The following is a 21,900-nucleotide window of genomic DNA, read 5'->3' as shown; positions in this document are numbered from 1 at the left end:
CTGAAGGTTATTTTAAAAACAATCTGGGCAGTTGAGTGAAGTATGGACTGGAGTGAGGAGGGAAAGGAAGCAGGGAAATCAGTGAGGAGACTGCTGCAGTAATTAAGGTGGGATATAAGTACTTAAATCAGCATAACAGCAATTCGGATGTAAAGGAAAAGGAAGATTTCAGGGATGTTGTGAAGGCAGAATGGACAGAATTTGGCGACACTGAAAATGTAGGTTGAATGAGAGATGAAAAGAAGTTAATGCCTAGGTTATGGGCTTGTGATATAAGGAGGACAGCAGCGCTGTCTACAGTAATGGGAAAGACAGTATAAAGGCAGGGTTTACGTGGGAAGATGAGGACTTCTGTTTTGCACATGTTAAGTTTGAGGTGTCAGCGGAACATCCAAGTAGAGCTATCTGCACACAGTAAGCACTTAATAAATACAACTGAATGAATGAATGAGGAAATACGAGACTTCAGGGAAGGAGAGAAGTCAGGGGTGGAGTTGGTCTGGCAGATCTGGGAATCATCCAGATAGAGAAGGCAGTTGAAGCCGTGGGAATGAATGTGTTCTCCAATGGAGTGGGTGCAGATGGAGAGTAGAGGGGACCAACTGAGCCTGGTGAATTTGAAGGTTTTAAGTATAGAATATGAATACTTCAAAGCCAGTGAACCAGAAACAAGATTACTAATGTAGGCTCAAAAAATAATCAAAATGCATAACATACCTCAAAACTTCTCAGTAGGCTAACAGAAACAGTGCTAATGACAAGTCCCACTTAACAACTAAATTGCTAACTCTCCACTCATTCTTCCAACAATCACTTCAGATTATTTGTTCTAGAAGGCAGGTCAACCTAAGATTCTCCAAAATCTCAAATGGAGCTTTGGGGAAGCTTAAAAAAAAACCCATGTCCTTCTCCCTATCCATCAACCAAAAAGATGACTTTGCCCTTAAAGAATGTCAATTGCTGCATGGACGATTCACATCTGATTCAGCAAAGGAGAAGTTACAAATATACATATAGTCGCTGTCACTATTCAAGATTTCATAACAGTTCACTAGTACAAAGATTTCCCAATTAATCCTTGCAAAACAGTGTCCTCATTAAAGAGAAAATGATTTCCGATCTGCAAATTAAAGAGAAAATGATTTCCGTTCTGCAAATTAAAGAGAAAATGATTTCCTATCAGCACAATTTAGTGCTGGGCTGTATCCAGGGGAATCGTTGGTTCTGGTGCCGAAAATGGGTCCCTCTCTACAAAGACAGATATTTCAGAAACATCTGGGTGTCTCTATTATATGCCAAGATTAAGTTACTCTAATTCACTTGGAGACAAGGAGTTGGGGGAAGGAGGAGGTTGGGAAGCTGAAATTCCAAGAATGAGGAAAGTCTTCCTGTTGAAGAAAACCAGAAAGGAAATCTCCCACATGCATACTGTTTAGTCATTTTCTCTTTACTGATAGAAGCCATTTAAATAGGTCACCCTGAGCATCTCACAGAAAACCCCCTGAATTGGTGGCCATTGGGCAGCTGTAGAATCTCCGCTGAAGGTTTTTAGATGGCAGCAATTTTTCTGGGGTGGCTCGTAATCATTTCTGCCTTGGGGTTGAGGGAGTGTATTAACTAACTCAATTAACTAATTACGTAAATTAACTACTTAAATTAATTAACTAATTAGTTAGTTAACTAATTAACTATCCAAGACTGAGCTCCTTATCTTCCCTCCCAAACTCTGTCCTCTCCCTGACTTTCCCATCATTGTGGACAGCACTACCATCCTTCCCGTCTCACAAGCCTGCAACCCTGGTGTCATCCTTGACTCCGCTCTCTCATTCACCCCACACACCCAATCCGTCACCAAAACCTGCCGGTCTCAATCAATCAATCAATCAATCAATCAATCGTATTTATTGAGCGCTTACTATGTGCAGAGCACTGTACTAAGTGCTTGGGAAGTACAAATTGGCATCACATAGAGACAGTCCCTACCCAACAGTGGGCTCACAGTCTAAAAGGGGGAGACAGAGAACAGAACCAAACATACCAACAAAATAAAATAAGTAGGATAGAAATGTACAAGTAAAATAAATAAATAAATAAATAAATAGAGTAATAAATATGTACAACCATATATACATATATACAGGTGCTGTGGGGAAGGGAAGGAGGTAAGACGGGGGGATGGAGAGGGGGACGAGGGGGAGAGGAAAGAAGGGGCTCAGTCTGGGAAGGCCTCCTGGAGGAGGTGAGCTCTCAGCAGGGCCTTGAAGGGAGGAAGAGAGCTAGCTTGGCGGATGGGCAGAGGGAGGGCATTCCAGGCCCGGGGGATGACGTGGGCCGGGGGTCGACGGCGGGACAGGCGAGAGCGAGGTACAGTGAGGAGATTAGCGGTGGAGGAGCGGAGGGTGCGGGCTGGGCAGTAGAAGGAGAGAAGGGAGGTGAGGTAGGAGGGGGCGAGGATGGGAATCCTCACTTCCACAACATCGCCAAGATCTGCCCTTTCCTCTCCATCCAAACCACTACCTTCCTGGTACAATCTCTCAACCTATCCCAACTAGATTACTGCATCAGCCTCCTTTCTGATCGCTCAACCTCCTGTCTCTCCCCGCTTCGGTCTATACTTCCGTCTGCGCCCGGATTATCTTTCTACAGAAATGCTCTGGGCATGTCACTCCCCTCCTCAAAAATCTCCAGTGGTTGCCTATCAACCTCTGCATGAAGCAAAAACTCCTCACTATTGGATTCAAAGCTCTCCATCACCTCGGCCCCTTCTACCTCACCTCCCTTCTCTCCTTCTCCACCCCAGCCAGCACACTCCGCTCCTCTGCCGCTAACCTCCTCACTGCGCCTCGTTCTCGCCTGTCCCACCGTCAACCCCTGGTCCATGTCCTACCTCTGGCCTGGAATGCCCTCCCTCCTAAAATCCACCAAACTAGCTCTCTTCCTCCCTTCACAGCCCTATTGAGAGCTCACCTCCTCCAGGAGGCCTTCCCAGCCTGAGCCCTTCCCTTATCCTCTGTCCCTCCTCCCGTCCCCATCACCCCCACTCCCTCCCTCTGCCCTACCTCATTCCCCTCCCCACAGCGCTTGTGTATATTTGTACATATTTATCACTCTATTTTATTAATGATGTGTATATATCTATAATTTGGTTTATTTTGATGGTATTGACACCTGTCTACTTGCTTTGTTTTGCTGTCTGTCTCCCCCTTCTAGACTGTGAGCCCGATGTTGCGTAGGGACTGTCTCTGTTGCCAAACTGTACCTTCCAAGTGCTTAGTACAGTGCTCTGCACACAGTAAGTGCTCAAATAAATACGATTGAATGCATGAATGAATGAATGAACTAACTTCTCAAGCTTCCTTCCAGCTTTAGTACAGTATATCCAACCAAGAGTCATCCGCTTCCAAGTGGAGCTGAAGAAAAAGTAGACCTGCTAATAGTTTTCTCCTACCTGTTCGTCATCTTCTACAACGACCAGAGTTAGCTTGTTCTTCTTGAAGTCCAATCGGGTTATTTTAGGCCTACAAATAATACCAGGAGAATAAAAATAATTAGAAATGTGTAAATACTCCTACACATTGTAAAATTCCACCCATGGCTAATAATTGGGATATTTGTTAAGTGCTTACTATGTGCTGAGCATTGTACTAAGCACTTGGACAGATGCAAGATCATCAGGTACGACATGGAGCTCACTGTCTATGTAGGAGAGAACAGGTACTGAATCCCCATTTTGCAGATGAGAGAGCAGAGGCACAGAGAAGTTAAGTCTTGCCCAAGGCCACACAGCAGGCCCTTGCTCTTTCCACAAGGCCAGGCTGCTTCTCCACGGCTAGTCAAATTTGGGGACTGTCAGTAGGTGTCCAATGTTTGAAATCAACCATATTCATGTTTCATGAAGATCAAATCCACTCTCGCCAATGACAACACTGTGGGATGAGCAAATGTCACAAAACAGCCTTTAGCTTCATTGTGTGAAATGCCCCCATATTGTGAAGTTGACTTGCTATCTTGCTAAGCTCAATTCTTCGGCAATAAAGAATGCCAGTTTGAGCAGCCCCATTTAACTGGGTCCCAAAAATTTAGAAAGTTCAATGGGAACAAGAGTGTGTCAGACCCTTCCACCAGGATCTAAAGGCAGCAGGGGAGAGGGCTGGGAATAAGGGAAGGGAATCTGTGCCAAGATGCGGGGCCCATTTTTTTTTAATGGCATTTGTTTAGCACTTACTACGTGCTGGGCATTGTTCTAAGAATTGGGGTAGAGAGAAGCAGCGTGGCTCAATGGAAAGAGCACGGGCTTGGGAGTCAGAGGTAATGGGTTCAAATCCCAGCTCCACCAACCGTCAGCTGTGTGACCTTGGGTAAGTCACTTAACTTCTCTGTGCCTCAGTTCCCTCATCTGTAAAATGGGGATGAAGACTGTGAGCCCCATGTGGGACAACCTGATCACTTTGTATCCCCCTCCAGTGCTTAAAACAGTGCTTTGCACATAGTAAGTGCTTAACAAATGCCATCATTGTTATTATATAAACTAATCAGATTGGACACAGTCCCCGTCCCACATGGGGCTCCCAGTCTTATTCCCCATTTTACAGATGAGATAACTGGGGCCCAGAGAAGTGAAGTGACTTGCCCACTTGGGAGACAAGTGGCGGAGCTGGTATTAGAACCCAGTTCCTTCCAACTCCCAGGCCTTTGCTCGTTTGGTTGGGGTGGGGTGGTTACTCAGAAGATGGTGGATGGGGGTGGAGCCTACCCAGTATTCCTGGTGGAACCTATCCCAGGGTTGGGGTGGTAAGGGTGTGGCGAGCCAGGAAATGTGCACCTCCATTGAGCCCAGCGGGAACATTCTCAGCCCTTCCGTTCCCACTGAACTTGTTTACAGCAGGACTTAGTTTGGCAGACCTGGAGAGGACTGACACACCCCACGGTGCCTCCCCTTTGCTCCAAGAGGTGGCCAAATTTGGCAAGGGCTACTGCTGGCCTTGGACTAGGGTTTGAGAGGCTGCGGATGGCCCTAATGGCTCAGAAACACCTAGTGCGAAGCCCCTTCCTTCACTCTCAGTTCCTTTACCAACCAAATCAGGTAGCGTGGTCTACTAGGAGAGATCATGGGGATTCACCTAGATTCCACGGGCCTGTCGTGTGATCTCAGGATAAAATTCCTGTCGACTATATCTTAGATTGTGACCCCTCTGCGTAATACTATGTACCTACCCTAGTGTTTAACTTGGAGATTGGCATGGAGCTTAAATACCATGATAATAATAATGATGATAATAATAATAACAGCAAAAATAACAAGAGTAACAATAGCCCTGCTATGGCCCCTGAAGAACATTCAGTACTGTAACCCCCTCAAAGGAAAACAGAACGGAGGAAATGATTTAAACTTCCATCACAATCATACTTACCAGAAAAATAAGCCAATTTTGGTTTCTCCTTCAAACACAAGAACGCCAGTTGGGGTCAGTCCAAGGCTATAATCATTCCCATCTCGGGCCTATTTAACAGAAATCAATTCCGATTTTATTTAGCTGCTACGTTTACTGTCAAGCCCCAGTATGGGAAGGCATTGCTAAATGTTGGCAGGACGGCCTTCAACAAGGCCCACTTCACAAGGGAGAAGCTGCCCCATCCCCAGACCATGGTAACTCCCCGGGGCTCCTGCTCCAGTGTGAGCCCTCCCCAGCCCCCGTTATTACACCAGACCATCAGGACAACCTCCACCACACCACCCAGACTCCCGTCAGCCCCAGCTGCTGTGGCCTGTGTGGGACGCAAGCAGTGACCGGGTGAGGCCTTCCCAACTTTTAGACTGCTGAGAAGGTCACCCCCTGAAGCCGCAGCTCGGACTTCGGTGACTGCCAGTCTGAGCTGTGAGGAGCTGGAAATCCTGCTGTGTCTTTCACATTGATCATCACCTTCATCTTTTCTATTTTTGCTTTGTCTTTCCTCATGTGTCAATCACCAACCCTCTCCCCTGCTTTACTCTTAGACCGTGAGGCCTTTGAGCAAGGGACTTCGTTAGTATATCAATGATGTACTTCATTCTGAGAGCTTAGCATGGTTTCGTCTTGTCTTATGCCGTCGAGTCATCTCCGCCCCATAGGAACCCCATGGACACATCTCTCCCAAGATGCCCCACCTCTATTTGCAATTGTTCTGGTAGTATATCCAGAGAGTTTTCTTGGTAAAAATACGGAAGTGGTTTACCATTGCCTCCTTCCGTGGAGTAAACTTTAGTCTCCAGCCTCGACTCTCTCCCATGCTGCTGCCGCCCATTACAGGTGAGTTTTGACTTGTAGCAGGTTGCTTTCCACTCGCTAGCCACTGCCCAAGCTAGGAATGGAAATGCCTCTGCTTGACTCTCCCTCCCATAGTTGATACTGGTAGAGAACTGGAAACTCTCCAGGTGCAACCCTAAAAGGGGACTTAGTATGATGCTTGGCACATATTTGCACATAGTAAGCGCTTAATAAATGCCATTATTATTATTATTAATATGCGGTTAACAGGTAGTATTAGGACTACTACTATTAATTGATTAAAGTTTTCAAAACAAACTGTTAGGGGAAAAAAAAAACATACAAGTTGTTTTGCCCACTGTAATGAACTGGCCACAAATTATCTTTCAACAAAATGGTGACACCCTCCACATTCCAGTCAACTCCTCTCCTATCCTAGTTCCACTTATTTTTGCCAAGAGATTCTACTTAATATAACATTGTAATAAAAAGCATTTAAGCATGAAAAAAACACCCTACAAAATCCTAGCTGTTAATGCTGAAAATTCTTCTTTGGACTTGGAAAAAAATATTAGGGTGTTTTTGTTTTCATTTTTATAGAGAGCAAAATCCCAAACTGAGAAATGTATTTAAGTTATATGAGTGACAAATGGCAGCTTTTTTCAACTTCTGTTAATAGAAAAAATTGGTTCCCTCGGGAATATTCAGGTACCTTCAGACCCCCTTCCAGCTTCCCTTCTGGTTTCAGTTGTTTCACGTGTAATCTATGAAGTGGTCTTAACCACACAAAGGTTTGCCTCGTCTTTCTAAATCTGGAACCTGCTGAATTAAAAACCTAGTTTCCACCTGATGACAAACAGTATTTCATTCAAACATATCTTCAACCCCCCTACACACACCGTGACTCACTTTACGTAACACTTGATCTTTTTATTGTGGGTGAGTTATTTACCTCATTGCGTTCTCAGATGTTACGAAACATTTTCATCAACTAGAAATCTCGTGTGGGTGGATAGGGAGGTGGTAAATGGGGAAAGTCCTCCAGACTGTAAGCTCACCGTGGGCAGGGAATGTGTCTGTTACCTTGTTCTATTGTACTCTCCCAAGCACTTAGTACATGCTCAATAAATAAGACTAACAAAGGCATCTCCCAAGACCCTGACTTACCTTAACCACATGCATATCAACCCCGTACATTTCCAGCCACTTGGCTTTGTTCAGGTAGTTGGTTTCAGCCTGGGCTGGTGTTTGACTCCTGAAATCAATGAGGAAAAATGACCTCTCAAATCAAGGACAAAAAATGACTGCTCAAGACAAAGAAAATTAGGAAGTCATCATTCTTGCCTATGTTCATGGCACTGGAAGAAGGGGAAGCGTTACCTGTACTCCTTCCATTTCTCAAAGACAGCTAGTTCCATCTCTTCGGTCTGAGTAGGCACAAACCTGAACTCGGAAACAAGGTCAGGGGTGTGCTCAGCCGGGTCATAGTCTCCGAGTTCCGCTATAAATGCAAGAATGACATGAAATTATACCAGGTAAAATACACCTTATTCCGGACTCTTTGAGCCGACTTCATCAACCCAGGGCGAAGCAAGGACGTCAGGCTAATCTTTTTTAATACAAACCACTGTTAGAGGATGATCCCTAGCCAATACCAAATGTACAATTTGCCATCATTTTGTCGGTTTGACATGTAAACCTCCAGCCGATGGAAGAATTGATTGTAAAGATGATCTTTCCTTTTGCAGTCTAGAAAGTCAATTTGGGTCTATACAAGGGTGAATATAATTATTTTTCCTTTGGAAAAATTAACTTCCAACTCAAATCTAGGCCTCTAGACAGCTTGGCCTAGTGGAAAGAACTAGGCTTAGTACAAGTGCTTAGTACAGTGCTCTGCACACAGTAAGTGCTCAATAAATACGATTGATGATGATGAAAGAACACGGGCCCAGAGACAGAGGTCCTGAGTTCTAATACCGGCCGACACTTGTCTGCTGTGCGACTTTGGACAAGCTTCAACTTCTCTCTGTCTCAGTTTCCTTATCTGCAAAATGTGGGCTCAATATCTCTTCTCCCTCCTTCTTAGACTGCGAGCCTTGTGAGGGACCTGATGATCTTGTACCCATCCCAGCGCTTGGTACAGTGGTTGGCCACATATAAGCACTTAACAAATATCACAATTATTACTATTATTATCCCATCCCCATCACCAAATCCCAGTGCATTTTGAGGGAATTTGTGGTAGGCCCCAGAATCCACATGCATTGGCAGGATGGGAAGGGCAGTTCAAAGCCACCAGCAGCATCTCTGGGGAGCACTTGTCAAATGAAGGAAGAGCTTCTGGTCCTTACCTTGATCATTCTGAAAATACTTCCATGCTCCTGTCACCTAGTAGAGTGTACGCTCCTTATGGGCATGACATATGTCACTTGCTTGTCTTGTAATAATAATAATAATAATGGCATTTATTAAGCACTTACTATGTGACAAACACTGTTCTAAGCGCTGGGGAGGTTACAAGGTGATCGGGTTGTCCCACGGGGGGCTCACAGTCTTCACCCCCATTTTACAGATGAGGGAACTGAGGCACAGAGAAGTGAAGTGACTTGCCCAAAGTCACACAGCTGACAATTGGCAGAGCCGGGATTAGAACCCATGACCTCTGAATCCAAAGCCCGTGTTTTTTCCACTGAGCCATGCTGCTTACCAAGCACTTTCTATGGTCTGGTGGGTATTCAATAAACGGTATTACTACTCACTGTATATATGCTGTAGTTACAACCATACTTATTTTGGTGTATGTAGGCTGGCAACCAACTGATCCACTAATAATAACGTTGGTATTTGTTAAGCGCCTCCTATGTGCCAAGCACTGTTCTAAGCGCTGGGGTAGATACAAGGAAATCAGGTTGTCCCACATGGGGCTCACAGTCTTCATTTCCCTTTTGCAGATGAGGTAACTGAGGCCCAGAGAAGTGAAGTGACTTGCCCAAGGTAACACAGCAGACAAGGAGCAGCCGGAATTAGAACCCACGACCTCTGACTCCCAAGCCCGGGCTCTTTCCACTGAGCCACGCTGCTTCACCAGTGCAATGCAACCAGAGGGGCCAGGGATGGCATATGTTCCACCTTCCTTTGAAACTGCTTCTGGCCCTCACAGGGCATTTGAAACCAATCTTCTGAACATACTGTACAGGTAAAGCCAAGAGAGAGGACTGAGAAAAGGGAATGCAAGCCAATTTCCATTACAATCTCTGAATTCCCTGTTTGGATGCAGTCTTTCAGTAGAGCATCAGTTTAACACGTAGGTTTTTTTCTATGGAAAGCAACGTGCTCAATGGAAAGAGCATGGGCTTTGGAGTCAGAGGTCATGGGTTCAAATCCCAGCTCCACCAATTGTCAGCTGTGTGACTTTGGGCAAGTCACTTGACTTCTCTGTGCCCCAGTTATCTCATCTATAAAATGGGGATTAAAACTGTGAGCCCACTGTGGGACAACCTGATCACCTTGTAACCTCCCCGGCGCTTAGAACAGTGCTTTGCACATAGTAAGCACCTAATAAATGCCATCATTATTATTATTTCTTTCTTTCTCTTACTCTCTCTTACTCTCTCTTCTCCTCCTCCTCCTCCTCCCACCACAACAACCCAAATCCATGTTTCCTCTCAGTCTTCTGAAATCCCACCACTTCTAGGAGGTTTTTCCCTGATTATTTTTTCCTTGTCCCAAGTAACACCCAACTACCCAATTTAGGAAAGCAGCATACTCTAGCAGAAAGAGCACAGGCCTGGAGTCAGAGGACCTGAGTTCTAATCCCAGCTCCACCAGCCGCCTGCTGTGTGACCTTAGGCAAGTCACTTAACTTCTCTGTGCCTCAGCTGCCTCGTCTGCAAAATGGGGTTTCAATTCCAATCACCCTCCTACTTAGTGAGCCCCATGGGGGACCAGGTTATCTTCTATCTACCCCAGCTTTTAGTAGAGGGTTTTACACAGCATAAGCACTCAACAAATACCACAGTTATATCCAATTATTCATTATTCATTCATTATTCATTCATTCATTCATTCAATGGTATTTATTGAGCGCTTACTGTGTGCAGAGCACTGTACTAAGCGCTTGGGAAGTCCAAGTTGGCAACATATAGAGACAGTCCCTACCCAACAGCGGGCTCAAAGTCTAGAAGGGGGAAACAGATGACAAAACAAAGCATATTAACAAAATAAACTATATGTAATAGCAAATATGCTTCCAGGCTTCATCCCATTTCCCAGGTGCAGTGACTGAGGCCCAGCACAGTGAAGTGACTGGTTCATTCATTCAGTTTATTGAGCGCTTACTGTGTGCATGGCACTTTGAAGCTAGCTCTACACATGCACTCACAGCTCAATGTACCAGTTATATACTATTTAAGCACTTTTTCATTCAAAATCCATTTTCCTCTTCTCTTTTTCCCTCCTATTTCTAATTCATTTTGGTCTGTCACCCCTGCCAGATTAGAAGATCCCTGAGCGGGGATTGAGCCTTCTAATTCTACTGTACTTTCCCAAGTGCTTAGTACAGTGCTCTACCCTTAGTGGGTATTTAATAAATGCTATTGATTGATAACCATTAACACAGATTTCTTATTGCTGCTCTGATTTTAAATGCAGAAGTGCCCCTTGCTTGATTTTGTACCCTGAAATAATAATAATAATGATGGCAATTGTTAAGCGCTTACTATGTGCAAAGCACTGTTCTAAGCACTGGGGGGGGATACAAGGTGATCAGGTTGTCCCAGGCGGGGCTCAAAGTCATCATCCCCATTTTACAGATGAGGTAACGGAGGCTCCGAAAAGTGAAGTGATTTGTCCAAGGTCACACAGCAGACATGTGGTGGAGCCGGAATTCGAACCCATGACCTCTGACTCCAAAGCCCGTGCTCTTTCCACTGAGCCACGCTGCTTCTCTGAAAGCATTTTAGAAAAGAACACTTTTTAAAAGTTTACAACCCAATTCATACAGGACAAGCAGCATGGCCTAGTAGATAAAGCATGAGCCTAAGAGTCAAGAAGACCCCGGCTCTAATCTTGGCTCAACCACTTTGTCTGCTGTGTGACTTTGGGCAAGTCACAACTTCTCTGTGCCTCAGTTGCCTCATCTGTAAAATGAGGATTACGACTATGAGCCTCATGTGGGACACAGACTGTATCCAACTTGATTAGCTTACCACAGTGCTTCGTGCAGGGTTTGGCACATAGTAGGTGCTTAACAGATACTCCTTAATACACTTAAAATTCAGTGAAGGATTCATGGAAAGAGTTAAGTCCCTTTCTTACCCATGTTTCTTTTCCAAAGGACAAACTGGCTTTCCCCATCATCATTCTAAATGAACAGGCCAAATAAATAGTAATGAAAAGGAATAAACTCCCAAGGTTGAACTACATCACTGCCTCTAACCTCCTAAGCAAGTTCCCCAACCCTAAATGGAAAATTATTCTCAATCAATCACATTTACCGAGCATTTACTGTGCGTGCTTGGAAGAGTACAACACAGCAATGTAACAATATAACCGACACATTCCCTGTCTACCTTTCGAGAGATTGTTGGGTAGATTTCTAGACTGTGAGCCCACTGTTGGGTAGGGACTGTCCCTATATGTTGCCAACTTGTACTTCCCAAGAGCTTAGTACAGTGCTTTGCACACAGTAAGTGCTCAATAAATACGATTGAATGAATGAATTCAGCAAAATCACCATCATCATCAATCAATCAATCAAGCAAAATATCAGGGCTTGAAAAGATAATACACCTAATGACTGTTACTGTTCTAATTCTTTCCTCTACAAGCACCTTTGGATATGGACAATAGATTCGGTTTTTAAACTATCCTGTTCTTCAACTGGTTTAGGCTATTTTGTGCCAGAGATAAGCAAGGTCCTGAGATTCAATGTAAAATTCCATTAGATAGATCAAACGAGGTGCAGAGGGGTGGTTTATGAACTTGCATATTTATTGGGCCAAATGCATTTTCTGTTATTAAAGTTATGACCACAATGGAACTTAATAAGCTTTAATTCATTTTTCATGGCTTATCTACCAAAAAAAAAAAAGCTGACAAAGGAAGCCTTGTAGTTTAATAATTTACTCCCACAATACTGCCTGGTTTTTTCCTGAAAGGAATGCAATCAAAGCCAGCTGAGTTTCCAGCTGATTTAAATAAATCTCTTAGACCTGTCATCTAAGCAGCTAGATTAGAGCCCTGCAAATCAGAAGCAGACCAAAGAGAGCAAACACAGATATGAAGTATTTGTTCTAAAACATGATTTTAGATGGAATGACTACTACTTACATAATTAATCCACCACTAGACTCAAGAAAGGACTTTCATTTTCTCGTGAATCTTGCAGTTCCTACCTAACTGATGACATGAAGAGCTCCTATAACCACCTTGAGAGGATCCCTAGAATGCTCCCCTAACCTGGCCTTTCATTACATTTTGCAGAGGGAACACCCCAAATCACAACTTAAATGCAAATATACAAATCTGATGTACTCTAAAGATATATATGCCTGTGGTTATAGATGGTAGTTTCTTTATGACCCCAGGGACCCTCACATAAATATTTACACGTAGAAGGAGAAGCAACACAAACTACCTGGAAACTAAAACCAATATGGAGATTTCACCTGCCCTCATATACTGAGGGCAAGGACTTTTTATCCTGTGGTCAATTCACCACCCAATGATAAAAACTAAGATCTGTACCCCCTCTTATATAGCTAAATGTACACTTTCCCTCACAGGTGTATGATTTGCTGTGGTCCTTTTTCTTTTTTTGAAGCCCTCAGGTGACTGGCTGGATAAAAAATAGTTTCAGCTTACCACTGCAGTAAAGAATGGGTAAAAAGACGACAGTTTAAGTAAATCACCTTAAACAGTGGTAATTCAGAACTGGGAGGTAAATGCTCGACTTTCTGGACAAGTCTTTGTTTCTGGCAGCTGCCCAGCACATCAATCGATGGTATTTATTGAGCGTCTACTGTGTGCAGAGCACTGCACTAAGCGCTGAAGACAGTACAATACAAAAGAGTAGGTAGACACCATCTCCATACAGAGCTTAAAGACTAGAGGGCTACACGCTGTTCTTTCAAATTCCTCAATTCCCACCCAGAGTAAGGAGTAAGCGATTGAGAGCCCACCCAAGATGAATGACTCACCTTGCAAGGTATAAGCTGCCAACTGAACCGCTGTATCAAAGGGGCATTCCAACCTGCGGTCAAAGCAAAAGTGAGACAAGCATCCTATGACAAAAACCTTCATTAGACTCAAGAGGATTTTATGTCCCGGGGAAGGAGGGTTTTGACAATTTATCAGTCATTCATTCCCCAGCAGAAGAGGCAGGAAAGAACTTCTGTGACTTTCAATCAATCATATTTATTGAACACCTATTGTGTGCAAAGCACCTTAATGATCACTATTTTACCATTTCCAGCTTTAAGTCAGCCAGCCAAAGTTTAGAGCTATGAAGGAGAAGAGCAAGGGAGACAATGCCCAACATGCAGAGGGACTCCCTTAATTCCATAATTCAATCGTGGCCCACTTCCCTAGTGCAGTAAATGAACAAGAGTTAAAAACCCAGGCAACTTTTACTTACTTTCCACTGAGAATGTCTTGTTTTAATTGAAGAACAAATAAATATCTACAAGAGAGAAAATCAAGAGTCAACCATTGCATGAACCATGGGCTGGGCTCCAGCTTGTTGGGGGACTCGACGCGCTCTCACAAAGCACAGAGGACGCATTCTTCATTTCAGCACACATCGCTACAGAAGCTTCCGACAAGCCAAGACGACGTTCAATGTTTCTGTTATCGGGCTTAGAGTCCCTTGGGTGCTTACTAGTGCGGAGCACTGTATTAAGCACTTGTTAGGGTACAATATAACAGAGTTGATAGACACGTTCCCTGCCCACAATGATTTTTCTTACAAGAGTCTCTCACACCAGAGTCAACCTGGAATGAGGAGAGTCAAACGTGCTCCTCCTTAAAAGTGTTCACTTTTTGAAGGACCGCTTCACTGCTCCCTGAGAATTCCAGTGATTGTATACCTCCTGGAACCTGTGGACACAGCCCTGTTCCACATGTGGGAAGACTAGATCCTGATCCTGGAGCTCACATCAGGGTGCACTCTATTTATTTATTTATTTATTTTATTTGTACATATCTATTCTATTTATTTTATTTTATTTTGTTAGTATGTTTGGTTTCGTTCTCTGTCTCCCCCTTTTAGACTGTGAGCCCACTGTCGGGTAGGGACTGTCTCTATTTGTTGCCAATTTGTACTTCCCAAGCACTTAGTACAGTGCTCTGCACATAGTAACCGCTCAATAAATAAGATTGATGATGATGATGATGATACAGGGGAGAAGGGACGAAAAACATGAAGACCAACCAGTATGAAAAACCAAGTTCAAACGCTAATCTAAACCCAGAACAAAACTATCCATCCAAAGATTTAGATAAACTAGAACTCACTTCTAGCGCCAGTCCCTCACATTCAAATTGGAAGCAAAATGGCCTAGTGGATAGAGCATGAGCCTGGGAGTTGGAAGGTCAAGGATTCTAATCCTGACTCTGCCACTTGTCTGCTGTGTGACCTTGGGCAAGTCACTTCACTTCTCTGCACCTCAGTTCCCTCATCTGTAAAATGGGGATTAAGACTGTGAGCCCCACGCAGGACAGGGACTGTGTCTAACCCAATTTGCTTGTATTCACCCCAGTGCTTAGTACAGTGCCTGACACATAGTAAGTGCTTAACAAATATCACAATTATTATTAACAAATACTATAAAATACCATAATAAATAAAGGAGCAGAAGATTGGTCCCAGGAATCCCCATTTACTGGGCTCCAGTTTTATGGTTAAATGGAGAAACTGGACAATACCATCACTAGAAGTGTCACCCTGCATTTCAATCAGCTGTCAGCTTAGCTGAGAGCACAAGAATTCTACTCATCTACCTCAGCAAAGATAGACTGAAACTCTAAACTTGATAACAATATCTTCACAGAGAAGATGACAGACAAATTCAAATTTACGAATACAAGTGTGGCTGATGACCTATAATGGAAATCAAACTCTCAGAAGACTAAGAAATGGCGGATGGGAGAAAAAAAAGCTATATTATTCATTCATTCATTCAATAGTATTTATTGAGCGCTTACTGTGTGCACAGCACTGTACTTAGTGCTTGGGAGAGTATGCTAAAATAATAAACAGACACACTCCCTGCTCACAATGAGCTTGCAGTCTAGAGGGGGAGACAAATATTAATATAAATAACTAGAATTACAGATGTGTACATAAGTGGGGCTGGAAGCAGGGTGAATAAAGGGAGCAAGTCAGGGTGATGCAGAAGGGAAAGGGAGATGAGGAAATAGGGGGCTTAGTCAGGGAAGACCTCTTAGAGGAGATGTGCCTTTAGTAAGGCTTTGAATGGGGGCAGAGTTATTGTCTGTCAGATTTGAGGAGGGAGGGCGTTCCAGGCCAGAGGTAGGATGTGGGCGAGAGGTCGGTGGTGAGATAGACGAGATCGAGATTTTTTGTTGTTGTTGTTTTTAATGGCATTTATTAAGCGCTTACTATGTGCAAAGCACTGTTCTAAGTGCTGGGGAGGTTACAAGATGATGAGGTTGTCCCACGGGGGGCTCACAGTCTTAATCCCCATTTTACAGATGAGGTCACTGAGACACAGAGAAGTTAAGTGACTTGCCCAAAGTCACACAGCTGACAACTGGCGGAGCTGACAATTGGCGGAGCCGGGATTTGAATCCGTGACCTCTGACTCCAAAGCCCCGGCTCTTTCCACTGAGCTATGCTCAGTTAGCACCAGAGGAGTGAAGTGTGTGGTCTGGGTTGCAGTAGGAGAGGGCAAGGTGATTAAATATCAAACTCTACCAGATCCTTTCCATGTTAATTCAAGGATGCTCTAATTGGCTGTTTTTGCCCAAATTCAGAGATTGGAATCTGGAAGGCCAAATGCAAAGCGCTTTTTTTAATACAGTGTGGAGAAACCCAGGTCTGAGTAGCTGCCTTTAAGTTATCTGAGCAGCTTGGAGATTGTCCTTTTCTGAAAATTGAATGGCATTTGTTAAACACTTACTTGGTGCCAGGCACTGTTCTCAGTGCTGGGGAAGAAGCAAGCTAATCAGGTTGGACAGAGTCCTTGTCCCATATGGAGCACGTTTGCTCTTAATCCCAACATTCAGACCCAATGTGGCTAATATACCCAAGAGGGATTTAAAACTGTGGTGAACTAAAGGGGAAGGAGCTTGCATCCTATAAGGTGGTAAATCAGCAGTCAATCAATCAAGAGAATTTACTGAGTGCTTTCTGTGTGCAGAGCTCTGTCTTAAGCACTTCCAACAGAAATGGTAGACAAGTTCTTTTACCCACAAGGAGCTCACAGTCTAGCTGGGGAGAAGACCGACATTAATATATTTATATATACTTGAATATAAGTTACAGATATGTACATGAGTGCTGTGGAGCTGAGGGTGGGTGAACAGCAAGTGCTCAAAGGGTACAGATCCAAGTGCACAGATGACGCAGAAGGATAGGGAGCCGGGGGAAAGTTACCTTCACTAGAGAGGGAGAGAGGCCCCAAAGTGGTTAGTGTCATGGGTGGGTGGATATCTAGACTGTGAGCCCACTGTTGGGTAGGGACTGTCTCTATATGTTGCCAACTTGTACTTCCCAAGCGCTTAGTACAGTGCTCTGCACACAGTAAGTGCTCAATAAATATGATTAATTGATTGATTGACTGATCTAGCCCAATGCATATCCTAAATCTTGTTGCTGGTAGGACATACTTTTCCCCTCCAAAACACTATCTGATCTCAGCTCAGCTCGAATGGCGGAGGGCCAAAAGATACGTCTACATTTCCTCGCTCCTCAAGAACCTGTAGTGGTTGCCCATCCAAATCTGCGTCAAGCAGAAATTCCTTACCATTGATTTAAGGCACTCAATCAGCTCTTCCTTCCTAACTTTCCTCACTGATCTTTTCTAACAGCCCAGCCTGCGTACTCTGCTCCTCTAGTGCCATCTTACTCACTGTGCCCTGATTACTTCTAATGTATTGACTGAATCTACTGCATTTTCCTGGACTCAGTGTGTATGGGACCCTCAGTACATAATTCTCACCCACGGCCACTGGCTCACTGTCATCAGTGTCATCTCTGAAGCAAAGGACAACGCTACAATTCTCTGCCACATATCTTAAAAGCATTTAGCTCTGAAGAGAAGCTACTGCTGGGGGCAGTTAGCCCCATAGAGTGTGAGAAGCACCTTTCCTAGTGGCAAGAGCACAGGCCTTGGAGTTAGAGGACCTGGGTTCTAATCCTGGTTCTGCCACGTGTCTGCTGTGTGACCTTCAGCAAGTCATTTCACTTATTCAGTCATTCAATCATATTTATTCAGCCCACTGTTGCGTAGGGACTGTCTCTATATGTTGCCAACTTGTACTTCCCAAGAGCTTAGTACAGTGCTCTGCACACAGTTAGCACTCAATAAATATGATTGAATGAATGAATTCAGCGCTTAGAACAGTGTTCTGCACATAGTAAGCACTTAAAAAATACTATTATCATTATTATTATTATTGACCACTTACTGTGTGCAGAGCACAGTATTAAGTGCTTGGAAAGTACAATTTGGCAACAGATAGAGACAATCCCTACCCAACAATGGGCTCACAGTCTAGAAACTGTGCCTCAGTTTCCTCATCTGAAAAATGGGGGATCAGTAGCCTGTTCTCCCTCCCACTTAGATGGCGAACCCCACGTGAGACCTGATTATCGTCTATCTACTCCTGCGCTTAGTACAGTGCTCGGCACATAGTAAGCACTTAAAAAATGCCACAGTTATTATCATCAGGCTTTCTGCAGAAGAGCTTACCTTGTCAGCTCCTCCCGGAGATTGTTTGGCTCTGAAGAGTAAAACTTGACTCGGAGATGCAGGCAATAGGGTGAACCAACTGTGAGGGGGAAAACAAAAACCCGCATCTGTGACAATATCTAACTTGTCACACTGTCCACAGTTCCCAGCTGGTGATCTTCTTTCTAGTTTGGGCAGGGGAACAAGTTATCTTGGCACAATTCAAGGGAATTTACAGAAATTAGGGGGTTATACATCTCCCAGCCAAAATGCATGCCTAAGTACCCAGAAACAAAAACAGTGCTTGCTTCCTTACAATCATACCCCCTCTGCAACCTCCACTTCTCATTAACCTGACTTGCCTCGCCAGGCGCAGACGGCTCTAGGTTAATCCCAATATTTCAGGGCTCCATCCATCATGGCCAAAAGCTTTGTGATTTGGCTCCGACCCCAGCCAGGATCCCGGCTCCTGCTGGGAAGTTCTAAGGAATCCCTCTTTCACTAACAGCTCAGTGTAAATACCCCTCCTCCCCCAACACACACACCATCAAATTCACTTCAACTGGAGCCGGTAATCTCTCCTCTGGAGTCGGTAATCTCTCCTGTGGACGCTTCAAGTCTATTTAAACCCAGTGTTAAGCTGCCCCAGGATCTTTGGAATCTCTAGAGCTGCACCTGGCTTGTGCGCTCATGTTCGATGTTTTTTTTTCCAGCTGCTTCTAAGATCGCCTCTTCAAACCTTCAGCTCCTATTTTTCCAACAGAAAGTTAGTAGTGTAGGCCCAAACGGCCAGAAGAGATAGTTTCTGAGTGTTCCAGGGAAAGGAGGAGGAAGACACTTACTTTTTACTTGTTTTTTGATACTCTTTGTACTGTCCAGCCAATGCTGAAAGCAAACAAAAACAAGAAGTCAGTCATTAATGAAGCTTCCCTCCCTTCCTGCCCCAGAACCGAGATGCAGGGAAGCAAATCCGCTACAGTTGGCTAACGACAAATAAAACTGATCAGCTTTTGCAACACATTTTAATTATTGGTTACATTACTCACCACCCCTGTAAGTCAACTTACAGTGTGGTTTAGCGGATAAAGCACAAGCCTAAGAATCAGAAGGACCTGGGTTCTAATCCCAGCTCCGACACCTGTCTGCTATATGACCTTGGGCAAGCACCTTACAATCTCTGTGCCTCAGTTACCTCATCTCTAAAATGGGGATAAGAATGTGAGCCCCACGTGGGACAGGGACTGGGTCCGACCTGATTATCTTGTACCTATCCCGATGCTTAGAGCAGTGCTTGGCATGTAGCAAGTGCTTAACAACTACCCTAATAATAATTATTACTAAATCAAGTTTAATGTTCTACGCACTTTATCACATCAGATTTTCAAGGAATAACATGTACTGAACACCATCTGGCTGCCCAGCACTGTACTAAGTGCTTGGGAGAAGGCAATGGAGGTAGAACATGTGATCGCTGTTCTCAAGGGTCTTAGTTTCTAGTAGAGATGGATATTTAAGTAATTTACAGGTAGGAGAGTAAGAAAGTACATATATGTGCATAAGCACTGGCAGCGGTGGTAACTTAAGTGCTTAGATAGCACAGGAAAATCAAAATGAGAAGAAGCATGGCTCAGTGGAAAGAGCACGGGCTTTGGAGTCAGAGGTCAGGGGTTCAAATTCCGGCTCCACCAACTGTCAGCTGTGTGACTTTGGGCAAGTCACTTCACTTCTCTGGGCCTCAGTTACCTCATCCGTAAAATGGGGATGAAGACTGTGAGCCTCCCGTGGGACAACCTGATCACCTTGTAACCTCTCCAGCGCTCAGAACAGTGCTTTGCACATAGTAAGCACTTAATAAATGCCATCATCATTATTATTATTAAAATAGCAGCTCCCCCTCACCTTCCTTTCGCTCGACTTGCTCCTTTTGCTCTACCGCCCCTCCCCACACCAGAGCACTTGTGCATATATGTACATATCTATAATTCTATTTATATTAATGCCTGTTTATTTGTTTTGATGTGCGTATATATCTCTACTTCTATTTATTTATATTGATGCTACTGATGCCTGTTAATTTGTTTTGACGTCTGTCTCCCCACCTTCCAGACTATAAGCCCACTGTGAGCAGGGATTGTCTCTCTTAATTGCGGAATTGTACTTTCCAAGCGCTTAGTACAATGCTCTGCACACAGCAAGCGCTCAAAATACATGATTGACTGAATGAATGAAAATGGCAGTTGGGGGATATAAAGCAGAGAGATTAGAGATTATTCAGGAAAGGCCTTATGGAGGAGAGGTGATCTCAGAAAGGCTTTGAAGATGGGGAGACCTGTACCCTGTCAAATGTGAAGGGACAAGGAAGTTTGAGACAGGAGAGATGTGTGAACAAGAGATCGGTGGTAGGAGAGATGAGAAAGAAGCAAACTAAGTGGAACAGAAACTTTAAACTGGGTTGCAAGAGGAAGAAAAGAGTGGATAAAAGAAAGAGAGCTGATTGAGTGCTTTCAAGCCAATGAACAGGAATTTATGCTTTATGCAGAGGAGAATGGCAACTACTGGAGGTTTTTGAAGAGAGGAGACATGTACAGTTCGAGATTAGAAAAATGACTCAGGAAGCAGAGTGAAGCTTGGACTGGAGAGAGATAGGAACAGAGGAATCAATCATATTTATTGAGGGTTTACTGTGTGCAAAGCCCTCATTACGCTAGCTCTCTTCCTCCCTTCAAAGCCCTACTGAGAGCTCCATCGCCCCCCTCCCTCCCCCTTCCCCACAGCACTTGTGTATATTTGTACATATTTATTACTCTATTCATTTTATTAATGATGTGTATATAGCTATAATTCTATTTATTCTGATGGGATTGATACCTGTTTACTTGTTTTACTGTCTGTCTCCCCCTTCTAGACTGTGAGCCCGTTGTTGGGTAGGGACCATCTCTATAATGTTGCCTATTTGTACTTCCCAAGCACTTAGTACAGTGCTCTGCACACAGTAAGCGCTCAATAAATATGATTGAATGAATGAATGAATGATGTGACAAGTAGCTGGACCAGCGTGGTGACCGTTTGGATGGAGAATAAAGGACGGATTCTGGAAATGGCATGAAAGAAGAATGACAGGATTTGGCAGCAGACTGAATATCACAGTTGAATGAGAGGTGGGGATGGTGGTATTGTCAACTGTGAAAGAAAACTTCTGTAGAGGAGAGGATTTAGAAGGGAAGATGGGGGAGGTCCATTTTGGGACATGTTGGACAGCCACACGGGGAAGTCCTGGCTTAAGTCAAGGGAGTTGATGAGCTCCGCAAGAGAGTGAGTGTAAACTGAGAGAGGGGGATTCAGAACGGATCCTTGAGAGAGAGAGCCAGAGTTAAGTAGAAAAAGTGGAAGAAGTGTGGCAAGTAAAAGGAAAATGTCACTAACTTTTGTCTTCTCAAATCCTGGCTCTGCCAATTGTCAGCTGTGTGACCTTGGGCAAGTCACTTAACTTCTCTGTGCCTCAGTTACCTCATCTGTAAAATGGGGATTAAGACTGTGAGCCCCATGTGGGACAACCTGATCACCTTGTATCCTCCCCAGTGCTTAGAACAGTGGTTTGCACATAGTAAGCGCTAAACAAATGTCATTATTATTATTTTTAAGGGGTGGGAAACAGAGGAAAACCCACTAAAGGAGACTGAGTTAGGTCAGCCAGAGAGGTGAGGAGAGAACCAGGAGAAAACTGGTTAGACAGTGTTTCC

General features: G+C 44.1%; 1 protein-coding gene and 1 non-coding gene across 5 annotated transcripts in view; both read right to left on the bottom strand.

Annotated features, from left to right (window-relative positions):
• Nucleotides 1–21,900, bottom strand: part of EPB41L5 (erythrocyte membrane protein band 4.1 like 5) — a 208,626-nt gene that overhangs the window by 109,200 nt on the left and 77,526 nt on the right. For all 4 annotated transcript variants that reach the window (XM_038743312.1, XM_038743330.1, XM_038743337.1 and 1 more), the window contains exons 4-11: nucleotides 19,003–19,045; nucleotides 18,182–18,260; nucleotides 13,882–13,926; nucleotides 13,445–13,497; nucleotides 7,626–7,746; nucleotides 7,413–7,500; nucleotides 5,412–5,500; nucleotides 3,449–3,518 (exon numbers count right to left, since the gene is read on the bottom strand). In XM_038743312.1, coding sequence (XP_038599240.1) covers nucleotides 3,449–3,518; nucleotides 5,412–5,500; nucleotides 7,413–7,500; nucleotides 7,626–7,746; nucleotides 13,445–13,497; nucleotides 13,882–13,926; nucleotides 18,182–18,260; nucleotides 19,003–19,045 — 588 coding nt within the window. The remainder of the gene's footprint in view (nucleotides 1–3,448; nucleotides 3,519–5,411; nucleotides 5,501–7,412; nucleotides 7,501–7,625; nucleotides 7,747–13,444; nucleotides 13,498–13,881; nucleotides 13,927–18,181; nucleotides 18,261–19,002; nucleotides 19,046–21,900) is intronic.
• LOC119935566 lies at nucleotides 6,298–6,430 on the bottom strand. Its single transcript, XR_005453381.1, has one exon. It is a non-coding gene; the product is annotated as a small nucleolar RNA SNORA7 (small nucleolar RNA).

The sequence above is a fragment of the Tachyglossus aculeatus genome, chromosome 1 (assembly GCF_015852505.1).
Source record: "Tachyglossus aculeatus isolate mTacAcu1 chromosome 1, mTacAcu1.pri, whole genome shotgun sequence".
NCBI classification, from domain to species: Eukaryota; Metazoa; Chordata; class Mammalia; order Monotremata; family Tachyglossidae; genus Tachyglossus; species Tachyglossus aculeatus.
This window is presented reverse-complemented; position numbering and strand designations above follow the sequence as displayed.